General features: G+C 51.3%; 5 protein-coding genes across 5 annotated transcripts; 3 read left to right on the top strand and 2 right to left on the bottom strand.

The window, feature by feature from the left end:
• Positions 1-4,072: 4,072 nt before the first annotated feature.
• Positions 4,073-4,972, top strand: UCRPA7_5945 (hypothetical protein; the record flags this gene model as incomplete). The annotated part of the gene is made up of 1 exon (XM_007918488.1): positions 4,073-4,972. One exon carries the CDS (start codon positions 4,073-4,075, stop codon positions 4,970-4,972), a length of 900 nt encoding a protein of 299 aa, XP_007916679.1.
• Positions 4,973-8,313: 3,341 nt separating this feature from the next.
• UCRPA7_5944 (hypothetical protein) lies at positions 8,314-9,777 on the top strand (the record flags this gene model as incomplete). Its single annotated transcript, XM_007918487.1, has 4 exons — positions 8,314-8,528; positions 8,582-9,216; positions 9,352-9,411; positions 9,464-9,777. The coding sequence occupies 4 exons, from the start codon at positions 8,314-8,316 to the stop codon at positions 9,775-9,777; spliced, it is 1,224 nt and encodes a 407-aa protein (XP_007916678.1).
• Positions 9,778-10,739: 962 nt separating this feature from the next.
• On the bottom strand, positions 10,740-12,946 carry UCRPA7_5943 (hypothetical protein; the record flags this gene model as incomplete). The annotated part of the gene is made up of 6 exons (XM_007918486.1): positions 10,740-11,796; positions 11,854-12,259; positions 12,309-12,447; positions 12,519-12,611; positions 12,665-12,763; positions 12,815-12,946. The coding sequence occupies 6 exons, from the start codon at positions 12,944-12,946 to the stop codon at positions 10,740-10,742; spliced, it is 1,926 nt and encodes a 641-aa protein (XP_007916677.1).
• Positions 12,947-17,755: 4,809 nt separating this feature from the next.
• On the bottom strand, positions 17,756-18,192 carry UCRPA7_5942 (putative dna-directed rna polymerases i ii iii subunit 10 protein; the record flags this gene model as incomplete). The annotated part of the gene is made up of 4 exons (XM_007918485.1): positions 17,756-17,819; positions 17,892-17,978; positions 18,042-18,100; positions 18,157-18,192. 4 exons carry the CDS (start codon positions 18,190-18,192, stop codon positions 17,756-17,758), a joined length of 246 nt encoding a protein of 81 aa, XP_007916676.1.
• A 1,785-nt stretch (positions 18,193-19,977) lies between these two features.
• On the top strand, positions 19,978-21,618 carry UCRPA7_5941 (putative wd repeat-containing protein; the record flags this gene model as incomplete). Its single annotated transcript, XM_007918484.1, has 1 exon — positions 19,978-21,618. The coding sequence occupies one exon, from the start codon at positions 19,978-19,980 to the stop codon at positions 21,616-21,618; it is 1,641 nt and encodes a 546-aa protein (XP_007916675.1).
• Between the last annotated feature and the right edge of the window lie 924 nt (positions 21,619-22,542).

Raw genomic sequence — 22,542 nt, 5'->3', positions numbered from 1 at the left:
TACTCCATACAATATCCTTCACTGAGCGGTTCACTATGACACCAGCCAGGTTTGAGAGCAGCCAGCATACCTCATTGGAGGCTCGTTATTGTCAAGGCCCCATAGGCGGCTCGTGTTGCATCAATCACAGTCGTTGGTGATGGGATTCGCTTCCAGTCAGGTTGGGGGTCCAAAGGTTTGCACGGTCGCCTTGTAGATTGTATCTTGCATAACGAAATGTTGTCTCCAGAGTTGAGTTCGCGATTGCCTAGGCAAAAGGTACAAATGGTAATTGACATAGGTAAGTATCTGGCTTTACGGCAAATTACCTAGGTCGGCAGCTTCTTTGCGCGAGTCTACCTTCCCGAAGAGAGATATCTTGTTCATCTTGAAACGTTCCTTCCCAACTTAGATGGCGGCTGCTAGGCGTGCCTGCTACCGAGAGTTAGTCACCGGCCACTAAAACAGGCAGTTACCTGATGTCTGTCCATGGAGTTCGACGGCAACTGCACAGCATCCATGAATCAGATACATCGACTGTTGGCGGCAGGCACGAAGGAGCAGGAACGCACGAGTACATAGATATCACATTAAATGGTTACCTACCCAATATCCTTCCTCTCCCGCTCTAGGCTTTTCGCACAGTTCAATGTGTGTTGTTGGCTGTTGGCTGATACCTGATGATACGGCCTGCATTTTGGCCTCTCTGTTCCACTGTCAGTCAGTATACTCAGAGCACGATGCAGACCAGGTTACTGAGCTGGCCGCTTCCGGTATCTCGCCTGACACCTGCGCCCGACGCAGGATGACCTTTGTGCGACATCGTACTCCCATTCGCCTCCACACTCGATCACCTTGCGGAACAGCATCAGCTTACGGGGGGGCCAGGGAAAGGAAACGCACGCACACACGTACACAAAGGCCCGACTTTGGCACGTTTATTGGCATACTCGCTCAGGTGAGCACAGCCTAGGCAGTAAGGCCTCTTCCGCGACTGGAGGACAGTAAGGCAGACCACCCGCCGTCTACCACAAATGGTCATGGCTGCTAGGGGAGACGCCCAGCCCTATGCTACGATCTGTCCAGGAACGGTTGTCCGGGCTGACAACGAACTTTATGTGACGAGCCCTCGCGCCCAATTGGCGATCAACTCCACCGAGGTTGCAAGGTCGCTATGTCAAAAATAACTTGCGGTGGAGTACGGTGTGAGCAGATCTTCCGCTCCAAAATGCATCGCCAGGTGCCCCCAACATCTCGGCTGGCAGTCAAGGAAACAAGCAGGTTGCAAGGAACCATTTCTCCTCCAGGTGCCTGCTTCACCTGCTGTTCAAATCTACTTGTATGTATAAAAGTCGAGTACTTCGCGATACATCCTCTCCACACCTCATGTAGCTGTAGTACCCCCCACCCTCCACTTGCTGATAACTGGCGGCCGAGACTTCCCGTCACACTCTGGACCGCCATGCCCATCATCACTCCGCATCCTCTTCCACGCTTTCCGGGTCGAGGGCAAGACATGTATGTCTGTATGTCTCGATTCCCGGCATGCGCCGGCCGTGAGAGGTAATGCTCGGAGTCTGTGGCTGGACGAATGGATGCACGTCAGCTTCCACCAGTCCACTCGTGCCTCTTCCCTATGGAAGCTTTTTCCTTTTTCTGTTCCAAAAGAGCTTATGAGCATGCGGGATGACCCCTCAGGTGTCCAAGTGGTTTTGTAAGCAACCATCCAGGAGGATGGATCCCCACGTCAAGACTACCTAGCTGTATGGGTAGCAGTGGTTAAGAGACGGTTACAAGAAGTCTGGTCATAAAAACGCGCAGGGCCGAACTAGCATGATTGAACACCTTCTGACTTCCTCGGTTGTTAAAGAATTACCTTCAAATACCTGAACAATCCAGCTCTCTGGAGTTGTCTTGGGATTATTCCCGACCAGTCACAAAACAGCAATATACCGTAGAGATCGTCAGAACTGCATATGCCTTCCAAGGTATGCCGTATATCAACGTTGTATTGTATTTTTCACGTAAGATCAGATCAGATTAACCTAACAGATACTCCTGTTACGGGCACCCTCTTCCAAGGACAACCTTAGGGACGAAGTCCTCCGTAACTACCAGCTTCCCCTCCCGGGCAAATTAAAATGACAGAGCACATGCCCGGGTTAGACGACAGCAGTTCGCCTTTATTTCCTATTCTCCAAAGAGAGCTCCGGTCGTTACCCGTCTTCCGCCTGCTACCCCGCCCCTCATTCCCACTTAGTACAGCATAGTAGCAACAACAGCCATGTGGTTTTTCGCTTGATCAAGCTGGACTGGGGACCGGCGCAAAAAATGAAATGCAGGCCTGCCGATGGTCCCTCCAAACTATAAGATCTGGCTGTTATTGGTTCGCGGGAACTGCATTGCAGCGGAGAGTCGTTGTACGCGATGGCACCCAATTAAAAGAAGCGGAAGGTCAACGTACGCAACAACTCGGACGAAAGAGAGAGGAGAGACTTTGGGAGCTGTCAATTGACAGGCAATTTGACACGCGGATTTCTTCTGAGATCGCAAGCAAAGAATACTTGATTATCTGAACACGGAAAACCGTCTCGCTTGTTCTATCAATGATCATCTTCCCTCAATCTTCAACGCCTGCTGAGCATGCATTCCGTCTCTGCTTACAGTGTCTCGGTTTTCTTTCTGGGAGGGTGGTCCGGGAGACACACAATCCAAGACACACGTCGCCTGCACATTCGACTAACGCACGATAGCGCATGTTCAGGGACGTTACAAGGGCGAATAGACGGTACTTTGGCGTACTTTGGGCACACCCTCGGTTTTCCGAGGACGCGGTTTAGGCGATCCCTCCCGGAAGACCAGGCCCTCTAGCCCCCCTCCAAGTCCCTCGACTTACCTGTTTAAAGTCAGCGTCATCAGCCACACAAGACTTCCCTGTCCGCTCTTATCTATAACGGGAAGCCAAAGGTGGGGCAGGCTGTGCTACGCATTTACCAGATGGTGTGCGGTGCGGTGCAACGTCTGCCAACCAGCTTGGTTACCTTGATGGAGTGTGTGTGATCCAAGCGAAGATCCTCTTGCTTAGCCTCAGGCACCGAAAGGAGAGCGGAACCAACGTACCTGACAGGACTTGAAACACCAAACGAAACCCCCGGATCCAAAGACCAATTGATTCCACTCAATTGCGGCAAGAAATTTCCAAACTTCAATGCAAAAGCTGCTGGCTCTGCGGGGCCAGTTTGTTTGGTCCGTTGTGCTTCTTAGAGCCCATTCAACAGGGTAAAATGATACAAGCTTAAAACCCAGACCAGTGCATATATGTTGGTGTGATTTAGACTTCAACAAGCCCAAGGCTTTTGTGATCGCTGTGTTTGTCACTGCATTTAGCCTTGTTCGCAAGAAACATATTGAAATAGCAAGCTGCCGTCTCTTTGAACAAGTGACGGTTTCATTCAATGTTCTGTTCAATACCTCTATAGTCTATGTGTAGCCAACTCTCCACAGTAGAACTTGTCGAAGGATGCCGCTTGTTGAGTTTAGTAGAGAAGCCGTAAATATTGCCAAATGTGTGCATTGTTTGTCACGGTTGGCTGGCAAAGCTATAGACAAACAGATCTGCTCCGGATCAAGACGTCTGAGTGTCCGATGTTATCATAACTCCGCTTGAATAAAGAGCAGCCTCAAAATAGAGGATACTTTACAAAGAGTAGCTGTCTAAGAGCTTAACTAGAAAGCACATCGTAAATAAGGACTTAGGAGTTCAAGTAGGCAGGTCAAGCCCATAGCTGTTGCTTCCTGGCTCAACCTAGAAGCAAATTATTCAGAGACTGGACGAAATTATCCACACAATAGCAACAAACGACGTGCTCACACCCCAAGACCAGCCAGTCTAGTTTCCTTAAAGCCTTACATTGACTATCTGGCAAAGCATATACCCCTCTCCTTAACCTCAGGCCATCTCCTGTTGTCGCTCTAAAAGAAGACAAGTCCTTTAAAGCATCTTTGACATCTATCCCCCATATCAACAGTTCTCCAGACCTGCTCCCATCAGTTGCCGGGAATTTCTATCCTTCTCCCTCCCGCCTGGTGCAAAATGGATTTCCGCCATCTTGGGATTCCCTTCGTGGTGTATGACCAGGGAGATTCCCGAAACCTTCGCACGCCCTACCACGACGACGTTCTCCCGCGAGAGTTTGCGGAGCAGCATCTCCCAGACTCGCGAGGCAGCAACAGCAACAGAAACCGCCCTCAGTCTTCCCGAAACAAGGCAACAACCCAGGGACGCAGCTGGCTGGATGACGACACTGCTCCTCGGAAAGATTCAGTCGCCCCGGCAACTCTTGTCACAGCCCCGCGATACAGTCGTCACCCAAGACTTGTCCCCATGGAGTTCGTCTTCAAGGAGCTGGAGGCTCATTTGAAGGATAGCCATACCTTCTATGCCTCGTACAAGACAGCCTACACCAACATGACTCAGCATCTTGACGGGATCGCCAGCGTGTCTTCCATGGAAATGCTCTGGAAGGACCTCTTGCAGAAGAAGTTCGAGAACACACGCGAGAAGAACAAGTTCGTCACCGCGGCGGCCAAGATCAGCCAGACGATCGAGGAGGCGAGCATGGTCGCGGGCGTGAGCAACGCCCTGGACCGAGACGCCGCCGCGCAGCTTGCTTACGAGCGCAACCTCCGCAAGGTCAATAAGCTGCGCGTCATCTCGGGCGATATTACAAAGCTTGCCAAGTGGGCGCTCACCGAGCTGGCGATCGATGATCTGCTCGACGAGATCAACGCGGCGATCCGGGTCCTGCAGAGCGAGCCCGTCGGCAAGAAGCCTGCTCATCGAGAGGGCAACGACAACAATGGCGATCGTGGCCACAATGACAACTATGGTGACTATGGTAACACGAATCAGGACAATGGAGGAATGAGCACGACCAATCAGCAGGACAACGATGGCGATGTGCCTCAGCAGAGTGGTTGGACCAGCAACTAGTAAGCGGCCCCAGAGCTCAGGCAACATTACGAAGGCATGACACCTCGTCATGCTAAATCATTTCGGAGAAGGTGACGAAAAGCAATGAGAAACATAAGGAAAATTGCAAAACAAGATGGGGAGAAGGCAATGGACTAACTTACGGGAGCTGATGCAAAGTCGCTGGGACAAATGGCATGGAAGAACCATACAACATTTGCTAATAGAGATGGCAGAGACTGCTTGAGTATTGCCAGAATTAATACCCAAATCTCCATAGAGTGAATGGAGCGAGTGACTGCTCTAGAAGCAAGGATGAATGATTTGCAAATATGTGAGTGATATATGCCCTCTTCTGAGTTGATCAATTCCCTGCTTTCAAGCAAGCCACCCCGGCCCTATGACTATGAAAGACTACATCCATTGAAATCGAGGATAATCACATTTGAGGGGAGTCATGAATGAGGTGGGAGGCTCATCTGGCCATTGTGTAACAGTCGACTTCAGCCAATCATATAACTCTCTGACTCCCTCGACTACCGAAACGGGATAAATTCGCCATAGCCCCTGACACGTGGGGCCGCCGCCATCACTCGATTGTTCTCGACTCATGCACCAAAAATTTCAGGGACCCACGATAAGTAAAAATGGCGGCCAGACCGCCAAATTCGACGTCCGATAAGACGAGCCATACTTATCGGCTTTAAAACGACAGTGAGTTTGGCATCTTACTCAGAAACTCTTCACTTTGAATGTCATCTGGATATCTCGTTATGTCGTTGCTAGCACAACTCATTATGACTCCTATCGCTATGAAGATCTGCCTCCGTCGGTAGTGCATCTCTCTTCCCCATTGTCGGCCTTTTCTTTTATATTAGATTTTCCTAGAGTCATTTTCTTTGGTCCGAAAGCGTTTTGCAGCGATGTCGATCTCAGCGCACGACTTGCCTCAACCATGGCAGAAGCCTGCTTTTGAGGATCTCCTTGAAGCGCTCAACAAGCTTCATGTAGACCCACCTGTTTGGAATCTCAAAATCTCCCGAGCTGAGATCCAGCACGAGCAGGACACCACTGTGAATCACCGTCGAGAGATCGCGGGATATCTTTCAAATATCATCAAGAGTGATCTCCTCTGGATCGAAGATGAGGATCAGAGGGAGGAACTGTGGAATGAGGCTAGTCGACGACTGTCAGAACGGTGTGGTCGGGCAGGTGAGTGCCTAAACACCGTTTGCTTTACTGTTCTAACACTTGAACAGCGATGGGAGAGATCACTCGCCGGTGGCCGTTTCAAGGGGAAGGCTACAAGTCATTCGACCTCATCGTCAGGGAGCCACCTTTGACTGGAGACAGCCTGGGTTTGAAAACATGGGGATCGTCGTACCTACTAGCACAGATGCTACACAAAATCGGACAGACACCGCTTTCACACTTGTTGCCCGCATCGGGTGAGCGACCGAATGGACCTGTTCTTGAATTGGGGTCAGGGACAGGACTTTTAGGCTTGGCAGCCGCCGCGATCTGGAAAACAGATGTTATCCTCAGCGACCTTCCGGCTATTATGCCCAACCTACAACACAACGTAGACCAGAATCGAGCGGTCGTGAAGTCTCTTGGTGGGAGCCTTGATGCTGGGGCTCTGACCTGGGGAGGAGACGAGGATGATACAGAAGAGATCGATGCTCGACTATTTGATAAGAAACGACAGTTCAAGGTACGTGGCTAACATTAGCACGGTTTGTATTCTATGCTTAAATTTCTCCCCAGATCGTTCTCGTTGCCGATGCGCTTTACGATGACGATCATCCTGAGCTTTTGGCCGGCGCCATAGATGACTATCTCAGCGCAGATTCCGATGCACGTGCCCTAGTCATGGTTCCGCAACGTGATGATATCACCGTCGGGCTTCTTTCGGCGTTCCGCAACGTGATGGCAGCCAAAAGTCCTTCGCTCCTCTGCCTGGAAGAAAGCCTAGAATTTGGACAGGACGACTGGGGAAATGGCGATGAAGAGGAGCAAGTTAAATGCTGGCTAGGTATATTTGGGAGAGACAGTTCGTCTCAGAAGTCATAAGACGGAAAACCTTGTGCATATTGACGTTGAATAGCTTTCATTAGACCGTATAGAAAGACTAGATAACACCGTAGATTAGAGATAGAAGTAGATCGAGATTAGACACTGATTAGACGTTTCAGATAGAGGTATACGCCTGCTAGAACATTCATTCTTTGCTTTCATTTTTTTATACTTCAGTCTTAATATGAGCCACTAAATAGCATCAGTAATATACACAGAACATTCTGAAAACTATTGTTCTCTTATAATAGTAACCAGTATTCAGTGCTTCATTGTGTATATTTAGCATGTGCAGCTTGCTCATACTCTACGAAACTGTCCTAGGCGTCTCGTTTCATAAATACGGAAGGGATCAGAATAACCATGTTTGCCGCATTCACCGTTACGTATACGCTATAAGCGTCTCGATTACTCTTCACCTTGTTGAGACTAATAATAGGATACATGACAATGATGATGACTGTCTTTCAACCACTAGCAATATCTATCATGTTTGCGATTTACACAGACAACATTCACTGCATCTGGCTATCTAATACATACGAGTGTCAGAGAACGAGTATTGTAGAAGCTCATATATGTTGAAAGAATCCCACACATATCATCTCGATGCCTTATTGAGTCCTCGACCTTGTTCCATCGGCTGTAGAAAGCCTTCACACAGGCCTTCAACACAACTCTTGGCTGTCCATGACGAACATTTGTTCTCCTAGATCTTTCTTTGAGGGCTCTGTCGAGAATACCCTACCCGCACTTGAGATTGAAATTCATATTCTACCACAAGATACATAGGCTTCGTAAGTCTCTTCTCTGTCGTCCTGGGCTGCACGGGAATGTCGAGCATGACCACCCTTTTTTTACTCAACACCTTTGCCCAATAAATTATTGCCCTCTTTATCCTTCCAAATAAATTTGAGATCATCAAATTCTTTTGGACGCCGAGTCCTACCTGGCAATAACCATATCTCCAGTCAAGCCACCGTTCGACAGTTTCTCTTTAACCCAAAGCCAGGTGCTCCGCCGTAGGACAACCATCACTCGACTGAGTTTTTCTCACTCGTGATCCTTCTTCTAATCGACAGGAGACCTGGAATCTCGAGCTTCACGTGTCTTTGATCTACTCTCAGTTTATCCTACCCGCAGTCATCACATCGTGTCACTTCTCTGCGAACGTGTCGATCGGTTTTCCTTCGTTGCATGAGGAGATTCTTCATCGCACCTCGACAGCATAGACTCCGCAGACACAAGCACCCTTCCCGAATCACTTGCACATCACTTGTGGCAAGATGGTTGGGTTCCGTAAGTACTGGCTCGACGAGATCGAATACGTCGTCGCCCGAATCGACAAGGGCTGGCCGGCGAGTCAGATTCCCTCATACTTCATCGAGCACTTCAACCCCCTGAATGCTGTTCGCGGGGGCACGCAATGGACGGAAGAGAACTTTGGTGCCAATCAGATCAAGTACATCAAGGGAAAGTACTGGAACACCCCAGAGTTCTGGTATGTCATTTAGATTCACTCGATAAGCTTGCTCCATGTTTATTGACCCATAGGCCCCTCCCCGACGTCCCGGCTTGGGATGAGGCGACGATGCACCGGGGTCCGCGCCCGCCTGCCGGAGGTGGCCTGGCTCCTTCGGGTCTACCCACAGGTAACGAGGACGATGATCTTGAAGAGGACGTTCTGGAGCAAACCCCAAGGCCCCGGCGCTCGGCTACTAACCGGCGGGCTGTCGCGGCTCCTGTCACTCCAAAGAATGGCACGCCGAACCCGTGGGCGACGCCGAAGACAGGCAGCTCTGGTCTCAGCATGCAAAACCCCTTCGCCAAGATGCCAGATATGCCAGGTATCAAGCAAGAGGACCAAGGAGATGGTCCTGACTTCACGACGCTCCCTCGCTTTCGTCAGGGCCGCAACGAGAGAGCCAGTGTCGATCAGTCGTCTACACAACGGTTCTACTCTGGAGGGCTTCGTTATCAATCCGCGAATCATGATACCCTACCCTACAGCACCTCCTCTTCCATTGGATTCACCACTCCGATTGGGTTCATTACTAATTCACCGGGCCCGTCTCTCTTCTCTGGCGCAGCGGGCTTGCAGCAGGCTTCTGCCGGCTATGGATCGGGCTTCAGTAAGCTTATGCCGCGACTGCGATACGATCATCGAGTTAACAAAGATCTAGATACTGGTCAGCTTCCCGGAAATCACGCTGCTCAAGATGACGATAATAGTGTCCCTTTCGTAACCGACAATCGCGATACCTTTGACGGCACCAACAGGATTACAACTACTTAGAGAGATCCGTTCGTACCTACTGTTGCAGTCACCCATCCTATCAGCGAGTTTAGAGATCCGAACGAGGGACCTATGGGACCCAACATCCGTAAGTTAACCAAGTGAGATTGTTTGCAAACATAATACTAAATCTTTGGCAGGTCGCCGAGGCCGTCAAGGAGTCGGCAACATGGATGACGGGGCCGTCTTTGGTTACGTGGACCCGCAGCTGCACAGCCAGACAGCCGCCTATGATGTTCACTTCTCAGGAGCGTATGCAAACGCCGCCACTGCTCAGCCCGATGACCGATGGTTCACGCGTCCCTCTAATGGCCGCCGAGTTTCCGGAACTCTCCACGACGACTTGAACGGCGGAGTGAGCTCACCGGATGACTTCATGTCTTCCTTTCTCGACGATCAAGATCCGGAGAACGATTATCTCGAGGCGATGGATGCACGGCCAGATCACCATTAAGTGAATGGAAGAAGACCTGGGCAGCATGTCGCATTACACGACGTGAAAAGGATCTGTCTGTTGATGGTTTCGCACGCTCAAGTTCGAGCGTGAAAACTGTGGATCAAGCAGACAATTCAGTTGCTTATTTACTCTTCATCATTCCTCTCAGAATTCGCTTTTTCATCACGAGGATGTTTACATCATGTATCTATTTTGTCCCTCGACCTAGGACCAATCTCCAGATCCTGCTGGCTCGCAGCAGCTAGGAGGTTATGCACATTATTGAGCAATAAGGCACGGATGGTCTCAAGGGATTCTATTCATCAACATGCGTGGTTGAGCAAGGGCTGGCATCACGCTGCGACGTAGGAACTTCCGGCCTACTATCAAGCATAGGCCGCCACTAGGTCTCGTACATAGGGAAGGACACTCAGGCAGTACACTAATGATTTTTATGTAAATTACCAAGTATTGACATGCATGACCCTCATAAATGTGATTTTGTATTTAAGCCGCTATATGTGATGTGATGCCCAGTATAGAGACCTCCGTCGATAAGCTGGAGTTGAATCTCCCTCAGTAAGGGATATATATAAACTTCTTCGTCTCTTCTCTCTCGCGCTCTTTTCACAAACGAAAACACGGCTTGTGTCAAGCCCAGTTTACCTCCCCCGGGATGTTAAAAAAAGCCCAGCGCCATGACAAGCCATCCAAACAGGGTATCTAGTGCTGGTGAAATGAACAGATTCTCAGGGGCACGAAGCGATGGTAGTATCCTCCCTTTTCCCTTCCTAGTAGTAATAATGATATATGATATCTTCAACTCAGACCTCCTCGCTTATATCGAAGTATGGGGATTAACATGAGAAAAATATGTCGTCGTAGATCGTGCAACCGCAAAGCTAGGTTGTTTTGGAGATAGCTTGGCATAAATTCAAGCCAGTCCGCGGAGGGTAGTATGATCTGGAAGTGCAAGCAAGCTAGACAGCAATGCTCACGTTCTTCCTGTTATCCGCCTCTTCAAGCGGGAATCCAAAGACCAGCTTGAACAGTTCTCTTAGGAAGCCGTATTGGCCAGATCGGAGCATCATCCAGCCCACGCTCTTGGCCACGTCCGTCGCATTGACTCGCTTCCCTCGAGCAGGCAACGTCGCTGAGGTCCTGAAGGCTGAATCCGCTAGGACCAGATTCTTGTAATTTTGTAGAAGGGTCGCGTGCGCTGGGAGCGACCCGAAAGACCCCGTTGGTAGGCTCTTTACGAAAGCCTGCAGTGAGGTGGCGGCCTTGCCGCCGCCTTCGGTTGTTAGATCACGGTTGTATCCGATATTCATTGCCGCTTTCAAGATTAGTGTCTTGATGCGGGTGATGTTCACATCTTCGCCAGCGGTGGCTGTCGTGGCCGTGCTGCTGGTCTTCGCACTGCTCTGCGAGTAGCTCGATAAATTTGACGCGCTGCTTGACCATCGGCCGCCCCGGGAGGCGGGTTGCGAACTCTCTTGGGATGTGCCCAGCACCAGGATATTCGGCATCTGCGGGCTCTGGCTCTCAGGAGATATAGGTGTGTCTTCAAACTCGGTCACGGGTGTCTCTGGCACCGGCGGTGCCTTACGTCTGGGCTTCTCTTCTGGCAGACTCTTCAAACTTTCTCGTTTGGAGTGCATGGAAGCCCGGCTGCCCGTCGCGGATCGAGCATCAGATGGCTGGCCATAGCTGAAGAAGCTTACTTGACTGGGGCGAGGGGTGCCCCGGTCAGGCCTGATCTGTGTCCAGCCTTCTCTAAAAATGTCGCAAAGCTCCCAGCAAGCTTGGACTGCGGAGCCAAGAAGCTCCTCATCTAGCGCCTTGCCATCTCGCGCGTTCTGTCTCAGGCTGAACAGCATCTCGGCAAGGGACCAACATGCTCGAAGAAGAGAGTCGGTCTCCTCGGCAAGCTCGCTGCGCTGTTTCATTAATCGGTGGCAGAGGGTAATATAGAAGTCGAGCGTCCTCTCGCGGAACGCCTCTGGCAAGTTCCGACTATCTTGAGCGCTGTATAGGCTATTCGGATGTTAGGGGTAGGAATCCAACACCATGGGACTGGAGGATAACACATACTGGTTATTCAATTCGAAACTGACTCTGAGAACAGAGTCAGAGATGTCGTCTTGCCTCTGCCTGACATCGAACAAAGCCTGGCAGAAGTCTCTGCACAGGTCGAGGTTTGTCCGCACGTTGAAAGACTCATGAGGCTCGTCGCGGCTATGGTAGAGTTTCTGGCATAGTTTCCAACAGCTTTTCCACGCCTTCTCATGGGCATCAGGCGTTCCGGAGCTGTTGAAGACCCTCTCTCGATGGATAGAGCTCAGATTGGCGAGGGTGTTGCATAGCGTCCAGCACTCCTCAAGAGCGGACCGTAATGCTCGGACTTCGGACTCTTCCTCTGTCACAGGGGTCACAAATTGATCTTGATCATCACCTTCACCATCGGCATCAGTCTCTGCTTCGCGGATCTCAGGTATCACTGCAATGATGTTTAGCCTTGGCCTGGATTAGGGGAGGATGGTTCTTACGCTCGAGACTACTTGCACTGCTTGATCGCAGCCGAGCTGTGTCACTGAATATATCTTGAAGATTTTGCGCCTGCGGTGTCGCATTGTCAAGTGAATATCGAGCAGGCTTGATGTTTGTAGAAATGGGTGGCGGGGTAGGCTGAGGTTGGGGGTTAACCTGTGTTGCGTGAACATGATGGACACCAGAATGAATGGAATAAAAAACCATACCTTAGTGGATGCCTCACTATCAGGAGGGCTGATAATGTCACTGGGCTTGTCAACAGGAGGAATTGTTGAACTTGGCCGTGGTTCACTGGATGCCTACATCGTGCAATGTTAGTCAACAGTTAGGAAGATCGATCATTGCCACAAACCCATTGGTGGAAGCTCTCAGGAGCATGGATCACAGAAACTGCCTCTTCGCTACTACTCTGGCGAATGTTATCCGAGATGTTGGTCTTCAACATCATGAGCTGCAATGCGTTAGCAGACTATCATAGCTTATGTGTCACAAGTCGTCTAACCTGTGGCTGCGCATGTGGATTCGCGGCAGATGGATATCCAGCTTCAGACGACACTTCATCCTCGATCTCGGTCGTTTCCGTGCCATTTGATGTGACGGGCGAGGGGCCGACTATGTCGCTTGTTGGACTCATGAGGAGATGAGCAGACTGTGACCTGAGGTAGGAATTGGGCCGCAGGGACTGAGAGTCCACAGAGCTGGCGGACGACCTGGCGGGGAAGTGTAAGTCTAAGAAACGATGTGACTGAAGAGAGAAGAGCGTACAGGGACATGAAGCGGGAGTGACCAGGAGACTCGGGCGAGGACGCTCCTAGGTCCGGATTATGAGGGGAGAATGCAGACATTATACTTCCGGTGGATGACCTCAATGGGGCTTCGAGGGCCATGCTGGTCGGATGCGACCAAGCTCTCGCGCGGTGAATGGAGGTGGCGCCCCAGCGTCAACGTTTGTTGGATCGACACGCGCAGCAGTTCGCCTCGAAGCGCGGTAAGGAGAATAGCATAGATCCTCATATAGAAGCCTCGCGTGGTCGTGAAGGAGGGCAGCGGCGGATAGTCTCCCCAGCTGGTAGTTGTTGGGCGCGATAGGATTAAGCTCGCAGTCGGTCGCTGAGGGGTTGGCCAGCAGGTAGATTGATCTGGGGGAGCTGCGCCTCTGTTGATAAGAAGCCTCCTCGCTCACCTCACAGAGACCTCGAAAGAAACCAGAAGCGCCAGGAGGGGTAGGTGGGAGCTTCTTTGTAGTCTTATTACCCACTTGAATGGGCAACGAGGCACAGCAGATGCGCACTAGGCTGCTCCTCGCTCGAGGGATTCGGAGGTTGCACCTGCGACGGGTCTTTGGTGACGGATGGTGGTGCGCGGTGTTGGAGCCAACATGCAAGTCAATGAGAGTCGGGGAGGGAAGGGAAAAAGAAGAGTCGGGGATGAGATCTGGATGAAGCTGCGTCTATCGCACAAAGCGGTATGGGGGCATTGAACCAGGATCCCTCGGCTGCTGGGAGAGGAATGATTTGCTCGAGAAGGGGAGTGGTATTGGTTGTGGTTCACAGGACAGGACAGGTAACGCCTGAGACTCAATCAGCGAAACGGAAATGTGGCAGACAGTCGCAGAGCTCCACCCAGGCTATTGCAGACATGCGGCGGGCCTGCCAAGCTGCCTGGCCAGAGAGAGGTACAGGATGTACTCTTCAGTCTACAGGGTCACTACAACCCTTGATACGACTGGCACAAGTCGCTGCTGAGCTAATTGCTGCAGGTAGACTGGGCGGAAGAGTTGTGGTCTAGTGGGATCCTTTGAGGAGTATGACGATCAGTTGAAGGATCACTGGGACGGGTTTTGGTCGTCACGGAGAATGCGATGGTGCAGTACTGAATGACTTCCAGTTGCACTGCGTGATAAAGACAGAAAAGTGGCGTCAGGTGAAGTACCATGGAGGACGTATGGACTGCACGGTTCGTGAGAAGAGAGAGATCGAGTGTGTCAGGCAGTTCTCTATCCGAAGTCGACGAGGCTCCCACCTGGCCGAAGCCTCTGCCGAGAATCAGCGTGTTCGGACAGGCAGAGAGGAAGAGTGCCACTGCGACTGCATCCTCACTCACACTACAGGAGAGAGCCACTGAGGCATGCAGATGCGCGTCTTTGCTCTCTTGGCCTGCTCCTCTGTGCCTCTGACCAGTAGGAAGGCCGCAAAGGCCCGTTTCGGTCGATGGGGGGCAGAACTTCGACTGCTGGGTTGCATGAAACTGACAGGCTTCGGCGCTTAAAAGGTGTGGATTGCTGCGTTTTCCATGCGTGGCTCGCTTCATCCAGCAAGTCACAGCGGCCCCATGTCTGCACACACCCCTGCACCATGTCAGGAGCATGGGTGATCGGCCAATGGGCCAGGCTTGCTCTTGTTGACCAGACCCTGTTCGGAGCCCATTTCCCAGCCGGCTGGGCAGGAAGAAGATGGTCTCCCGGCCGTGGTCAAGGACTTGGGCATGGTCTTCGGTTGTTGCAAGGAAGAGGACGGGAGGAGAGAAAAGAAGAAGAGGAACAACAGTCTATACCCTACTCGATTGAGTACTTCGCTTCGCCAGCGTAGGCACCAACAACAAATTGTACATGTACGGCAGCGGGACTGAGACAAGACAAGTCATATTTGGAACGGTAACACGGGGCGGTAGTACGGCTCTGCCCGCTGCTTGTGTGCCGTTGGCAAGTTCGAACCAATTGGCTTTATGCTTTCGATATACGGGAGAAACCAGACAGGAAAGTCATAGATGAAGAGCCCAATATCCGTGGACAGATGGGGATAATTCCTGGAAGAGGATACCTCACGCAGATGCTTCTTGTCAACCAGCGCCCGCTTGCGCTATGTGAATGCGGCAACGAGGACACCATAGATCTCGGCCATTCCTGATAGGTGGGTATACCTCAGTCGTGGGAAGCTGGGATAATAAGGAGACGAACGGTAGCCGTTGTAGCCGGCTTCTTGATGGAATGAAGGCCCTCCCCCAAATCGCTCCCTGGGCCAACCCAACAGATGCCGCATATCACTCCGAGAGGCACGGTGTGATGTACCAAAGCTATGTTCCCAGCACAGAGGGCCTTGGGACTTATCACAGCTTCCGGGGGCTGTCAGTGCCATCCCGTACTATGGCCTAATGGGTAAGTAGTGCTGGTAAGTCACTCAAGCGTGTGCTAGATGCGTGTCTCCTCCTATCAGAGATCGTCCCTCGCCGAGCCCATGGTGTTTCCCGATGATCTGGGTCCCGCGTCTTTTATTAGCTTTAGCTTCGGGGTTCTGGCTGAGACAGGCCCACTGCGACGGCCACAGTTGGATCATGTTCAACCACCCATGTTCGACCCGATGTTCGTTACGCTTGCGTTGTTGGTGTTCTTGCCGGCGCCCACCGAAAACAGGCGCAAGCTTGTTGATTTACGTAAAGCAGAGAGACAAACAGCCAGGCATGGCGAGAGTGCCAACTTCATAGAAAGATAAAAGACCTAAAACGCGAGAGCGGGGGCCAGCGGAGCAAACTCGTGGGCTGTTATGGCGTACCCTGGCTGGCTTCTTGTTCTTCCCAGTTGCTCGGTGGGTCAACCTAACCTCCCAGCCTCACCCCTGTCTCTTAGCACCAAGGCGGGGGACGAGTTAACGTTCAGAAGAGGCCCTCACCAAACACACCCACGTCCCAGCTTCTGACACCTGTGCAACGACTGATGCCCGTTTCGCGATCTCTTTGGCCGCCCTACGAGAATTGCTTCCCAGATCAGCAAGGACATTTGGATCTGGCTTCTCTGCGCTGGCAGTCGGCATTGCCAATTGCCACGGCCGAGAAAACCCTCTAGGTGCCGGGGAGCTTCCGGGCCATCACACTCGTCAGACACCCCAAGGAGCGGGGTTTTGAGGCTCAGCGAGGCACAAAGTGCGAACGCTGGGCTGCCCGGCCGCATGGGACGGTCACTCGAACTACTTCGCGCTGTTGCTTTGTCCCTTGCTTACTGCATGCAAGCATGCCTTTGTGAGTATGCGCAAGCTACGTTATCGGTTTAGTTCACGGTCCGTCGGTGCCGTTTATGTCAGGAGAGTTATCCCGAAACTAGGATTGATCTCCTTGCCCTCCTCCAGAATACGAGTAAAATCGTCATGCCGAGCAATGCCTGCTTTGGAAAAGAGCATGCGCAGTAGTCGATTGTGCTGCAGGACGTGAAGGAGACTTGTAATGGCGATCCTTGAAGAATGAATTATTGTCCTTCGGACAATTCCCTTTTCAGCCATACGGCCGTGGCCTGTTGGTACTGGGAGTCGTAGGAATTAACGCAGACGCAGCCACGAGATGGTGCATGACGAGAATGCCACGAGTTGAAACCCCGGCTATCAGGCACTCGGAAACGTGTTTCCTGATTGCGTTTCCAGGTCCATCAACGCAGCGCTGATCCTTCGTCTCAACAATGGTGTTGTTGGCTGCAACTTAGGCGCCGGGAGCTGTAAGCAGGACAGTTGATTGATTGAACTATCTTCGCCGACAGCAGCCACCGCGGTAGACGTCGGGATATTGCTCCACGAAAAGCTACATGAACAGATACAATGGAAATTAGCGGTCACCGATAGTGAAACTGTTGGTTTCGATGTTTTATGCTGTAATTGAAAGTCAACCAACAATGCTACGGGGACCATAATGATCCCCGAGCATGTTCGCGCTTAGTACCACTCTAAGATCCATGTCTAAGCAAGGCAGCCACGAGGAAGATTACCAAGGATTGCTCCCCCATCGCGGTTCGAAATTGTGCATTCGGCTTCACTCTCTTGGGCGTCGTCCGATACTTTGACTAGGATCTCAGACATGCGCCGAATCCTATTGTGCGGTCGTAATCTCTCCAAGGCATCGATACACTAAGTCATTAGCCTGACGCCTTGATGATGACCGCGAGAAGTCACGATTCATAGCGCCGTAACGCACAATAACACACAGGAAAAGCTTGTTGGGAACCAAATGGGAGGAAATTGTTTGCTGTATTCTCGGGAAACTACCAGGAACCCCCACCGGTGTGGCTTCCCAGGAAGAGGATCCATGTCGTCTTCTGGAACCCTCTGTTCAAGGCCCTGGCGCCATTCACATGACCAATATCATCCTGTCGTTGGCTCCGTTCAAAAGAGCCTCCTGCAGATTAAGCGCGGTAGACCATACGAGGCCAGCCACAACGGCCATCTTGTCGACCCAGGCACTGCTACGAGATCGGACAGCCAAGCGGCCAAAGCCATGGCGTAGCTCGCTTGGAGACCCGGCCATTAGGCATAATTGCTCTTCCTCCAAATGTTGTGCACAATGATTTCTTTTGATCTTCCTCTGTCCAAGAGTAACGCCTTGCCGCAATCCCATTCTATGGCTTGTGTGGCCAACAAAATTAACCCTGACGCCCAGAAAATGCATTATCGTTATTGACAGGAGGCGCCTAGCCCTGCAGATGGTCGGCGTGGAGGTTGGTCTTCTTGACATCTCGTCCATCGGGGGTATACCTGTTGGATGGGATTAGCATGCCTGTTCGCACTTCGTATTCGCATGACATATGAGCTGGGCGAGTGACGTACTTGAGGAGCTTTTCGATCAGGTCGACATGTGTCATTATCATACGGCGGCAGCAGTAGCGCTTGCATCCAAGCTGGTCCATAGCATCACTGTGACAGCTTGGTTAGTCCCACCTATCCCATCATCGCTCTGTCTGACAGAAAGATCCCTACCCGTCGGAGACGCCATCATCGAGAAGCTTCAGGTAGCGCTCCCACATGTCGCCCGTCACCTAGAAATCAAGATCAGCCTCTGTCGCAAACTTCTCCCTCAAGGCATGCCACGCACCTTCCCGCAAGAGAAGCACCGAATCGGAATAATCATTGTGACTTGCTGTTATAGCGGCCGTTTTGATAGATGACTGCAGTGTGATGGCCGACACCGTATGATCCGCAACTAGTTATTGGTGGTGGTGGATGAAGACGAACAACGCCTCTTTGTTCTGAGTGCGTAGAAGTCGCGAGCCTGTCCTAGTTTAGTTAATCGCCATCCAGAAATTTGTTCGGCGGCGGAACAATGCCAGGTCCCGACCCCCACCATCCTTATCGCAGCTTATCGAGTCGCTAGTGTGACCGCTCTCCAAAATTGAACTTTTTTTTCTCCAGTGAAGGTCGCTTTTACTGAGAGAGCTTCTTGGTAGCCGGTCAAGCGGATTGCAGCAATTGCGAGTCCCCGAGGATCGAGTCGCCACCTATACACAAAATGGCGTCTTCCTCGCAGTCCAGACAGCGTGCTGAGCGCCTGGCAGAGAAACGAAAAAGAGATCCAAACGACCAAGATGTTGCTACGCCGAAAAGGAAGCGCAGGCACCCGGTGGTAGAGGAGGAGCGTTCAGAAAGTGTTGCGGAGGCGATGACAGGAAACGGTACCTCAGATCTGAGTATGCAGCCGCATCAAGATGACAAGATATCACAATCTGCAACTCGACTGTCAAAGAAGAAGAAATCGAAAAGAGGTCGAAGCAAGCGGGCATGGAAGCTCTCGGCGCCCATGGGCGGAAGGATGTTAGATATCGACCCCATATTCACTGCGAATGAAGAGTACGTGGGTTCGCCTTTGATTGCAAGCCGTTGCTAACTCATGCAGGTACATTTTGCTCACTTATAATACTTCTATCCAAGTTTATTCGACAAGCGACTCTCTTCTCGACCGCCGAATCAACGTACCCGTCTACAACAGCATTGCGTCCATGTCGCCTCATTCCTATATCATAAATTCTGTGATTTCTCGGGTGTCGCCGAACATCGTATGGGTCTTATGTTCTGATGGCCGCATTTGGCGTATAGACTGGACCAATGGTGACGGAACAAGCGAGTACTTTCAGATAAGATCTCAGGAAGCATTCGACATGACGGTCATCGATGTACGCTTTGGCAAAGAAGCTCGCGACATTATACTCGTCACAGAAAAGGCTAGCACTGCCTCGTCGCAAATTGTAGCTTATGATCTTACTTCCCCAGATGGACCCATCAGTAAAGAGTTGCAGACTCACCAGGGTAATTTGACTTTAATCAAATCGACTGATGGTGGGAGGGCCTTGATATCCGTTGTTTTCAGCACAATCCTAGTGGGATCCTTAAAGTCAAAAGAACACCGAACCCTCGAAGATCTCGAATATGACTTCTTTTCCTTTGAGTCAGGCGATCAAATCTCCTGCGTGAGTGTGAGACAGCATCACTCACGCAAGCAGCAGCCGAAGAGGAAGCAAATGATCGAGGCAACAGGGCCAGTGCTGGACGTTGCTGTTGGATGTGCTCGTGGTGCTATATTTGTCTACGCTGATTTGCTGGCTCGACTTCAGAGTGTTGAAGGCTCCCTCAGCGGAAACAGCTCAATACAGCCGAGAAAATACCACTGGCACAGGAGGGCGGTTCACAGCGTAGCGTGGTCTGAAGATGGTGAGGAAGTATGGGCAACTTGGTGAATTTCTTCGACTAACACCCAATAGGTAATTATCTCATTTCAGGTGGCTCCGAGGCTGTCCTCGTTCTCTGGCAAATGGACACTGGAAAGTGCGACTTCTTGCCTCACCTCTCGGCGTGTATCGAAAACATTGTGGTATCGCCGCGTGGGTCATCCTACGCAGTACACTTGGATGACAACTCAACCATGGTACTGTCTACGGCCGAGATGAAGCCGACTGCCTATGTTTCTGGGATCCAGTCTCTAGTATTTGGAGATATGAAGTCGAAGGACTTCATGGTGCGGAGAGCCTGGGAACCCATTGAGGAAATCAATACACCATGCCCAGCAGCCATCGACCCCAGAGACCCATCTCAACTGCTGGTCTGTGTTGGAAATGGCCAGCAGGCCAGCTTTTCTGGAGCTTTCCCAGCGGTACCTATGCTGCAAACCTTCGACCTTGAATCGTTCCAGAGCATATCGAAGGACCCTTTGACGCGGACCAATGCTGCTGATGAAACTTACACCTCAAGTGGAATTCCTATCATTGAACCACGGGTAACTCAAATAGCATTCTCAGTTGACGGAAAGTGGCTTGCGACTGTCGATGAATGGGAGCCTCAGCCGCGAGATATTGGCGCCCTTGCTGATAATTCCTCTATCACTAAGGAGGACCTATGCCGCGAGAGGCGGGAGACCTACCTCAAATTTTGGGCCAGAGCCGCAGATGGGAAGTCACTTGAGCTATCAACAAGGATCAACGGTCCTCATTTTACCCATATTGCGGAAGATGTTTTTGCTCTTGCTGCAGATCCAGTGTCCCCTAGGTTCGCTAGCATTGGTAATGATGGCATGGTACGGTTGTGGTCGCCAAGATCTCGGCAGCGCGATGGCCTGTCCATGACAGGAAACCGTGGCGAGGTTCTGAGCACCTGGTCGTGCGAGCGAGCCATATCTATTGGCGAGAGTACTAAAGCGCAAGACGAACTGCAGCCGCTCGATGGTAGAGCTACATATGCGCGAAGTGGAGCCGTGACTTTCTCGGAAGATGGCTCTATTATCTTTGTTGCGTATGGCCATTACAACGAAGCAGTCGTCTACATTATTGACGCTGACTCTGGCGAGATACGAAGCACTTTGCACGACATGTTTCAGGGCGCCGTTCGAGACATGCGGATACTCGGCTCATGCCTTATCATGTTGTCTGATGATCTCACCGTCTACGATGTGGTTGCAGATGAATTACGCTATGGAGTACACCTCATGGGTGTTCCCGGGCCTGTCTCCCAGATGACACACTTGGCGATTGACGCCAGCTCAAAGAGATTTGCTGTGGCAATACCAGCCTTGCACAAGAGCCAGGGAAAGCTGAGGAAAGGAGCAATGTCGGAAGTAGCCGTCTTCGATCTAGAGCATGGTGACCCGGAGTTCTCCAAGAGTTTCCCTCATCTGATCACGAGTCTTCTTCCAGCCGCTGGTTCTCCTGGATTCATTCTCCTAGACTCGGCAGCTCAGATCACGTCTTTAGGTGAAGAGACCAACTCTCTGCCCCTGGCACAACCTTTGGCCGACTTGCATCTCAATGACGAGTCTACGACTAAGCCGAACGGGAGCACGGAAACAGCACTGATCGTTGACGGCCTGGATGGGGAGGGCAGTGACGATGAAGAGCCTGATGCTATGGACATCGTCGACGACGATATTGACGACGATATGGACGCAGCTGTCATCGCACCTCAGCGCCTGACAGAAATATTCGACGCAGCTCCAGCATTTGCTATGCCGCCTATCGAGGACTTATTCTATCGGGTCGCAGGACTGTTTTCCGCGCCACCTCCTGTTGTATAGACTTCACTCTCGAAACAAAATAACTGTGTTCAGCTCACCCAGGAAATCCCTACGTGGTGGCATTTAGGAGATGGTCATTCAGGGTGCCCGAGGCACTGCAGGTCCCAGAGAGAATGGACCACGATTTGGCTCGTTCAGATTTTGACGTGGTGTTAGGTAGCACAGTCATGCTCGAAGCCCCTGATCTGATGATATTTGCGCCACTCCGGACAACGGCAATTGTACGGAGGAGATTAGGAGCCGATTTTTAGGCGGCGCAGTGGGACTGCGGGGTAGTGAGGTGGATGTGGTCCGACATATCGGGATGACGCGATTCACTAAGGAATGTAGAGATGAGATAAAGGGACTGTCAAAAACTAAATTTAAAGTAGCTTAAAAGATACCAAGCTGTTTTACACGATTCTCATTGTTCAATATATTTCCACCTAAATCATAGATGCGCTGCTCGGCAAGACATATAACAGTACATATGCCCGTACAACCCTGACTCAGTCTATCTCAAGGAAATAGAACAGGGCCGTTGTTCACAATGTCCTTCACATCGATCCCAGTGCTGGATCTATCGCTGGCTGACGACCGTGCCACGAAGCCAGCCTTTCTGGCTGACCTACGACATGCGCTACTTGAAGTAGGGTTCCTATACTTGAAGAACGTAGGGATTTCAGACGACTTCTTCAACCAGGTCATATCTGAAGGCCGGGCCTTCTTTGACATCCCAACGGAGGAAAAGTACGGTGTAAGCCGAAATTGCCGAATATAGGCATATGCATCAGATGATGTTGGGATTGAGGTCAGCTAACACGAGAATTGCAGGTTGAAGATTGAGATGAAGAATGCCCCGTCATTTCTAGGTTATTCACAACTTTCCGCCGAGATCACAGCTGGTGCGATCGATCATCGAGAACAGATCGATCTGTCTACAGA

Source organism: Phaeoacremonium minimum (assembly GCF_000392275.1).
Source record: "Phaeoacremonium minimum UCRPA7 unplaced genomic scaffold PA7_03_scaffold_442, whole genome shotgun sequence".
Classification (NCBI taxonomy): domain Eukaryota; kingdom Fungi; phylum Ascomycota; class Sordariomycetes; order Togniniales; family Togniniaceae; genus Phaeoacremonium; species Phaeoacremonium minimum.
The sequence above is the reverse complement of the archived record's forward strand: the minus strand, read 5'-3'. Positions and strand labels throughout refer to the sequence as shown.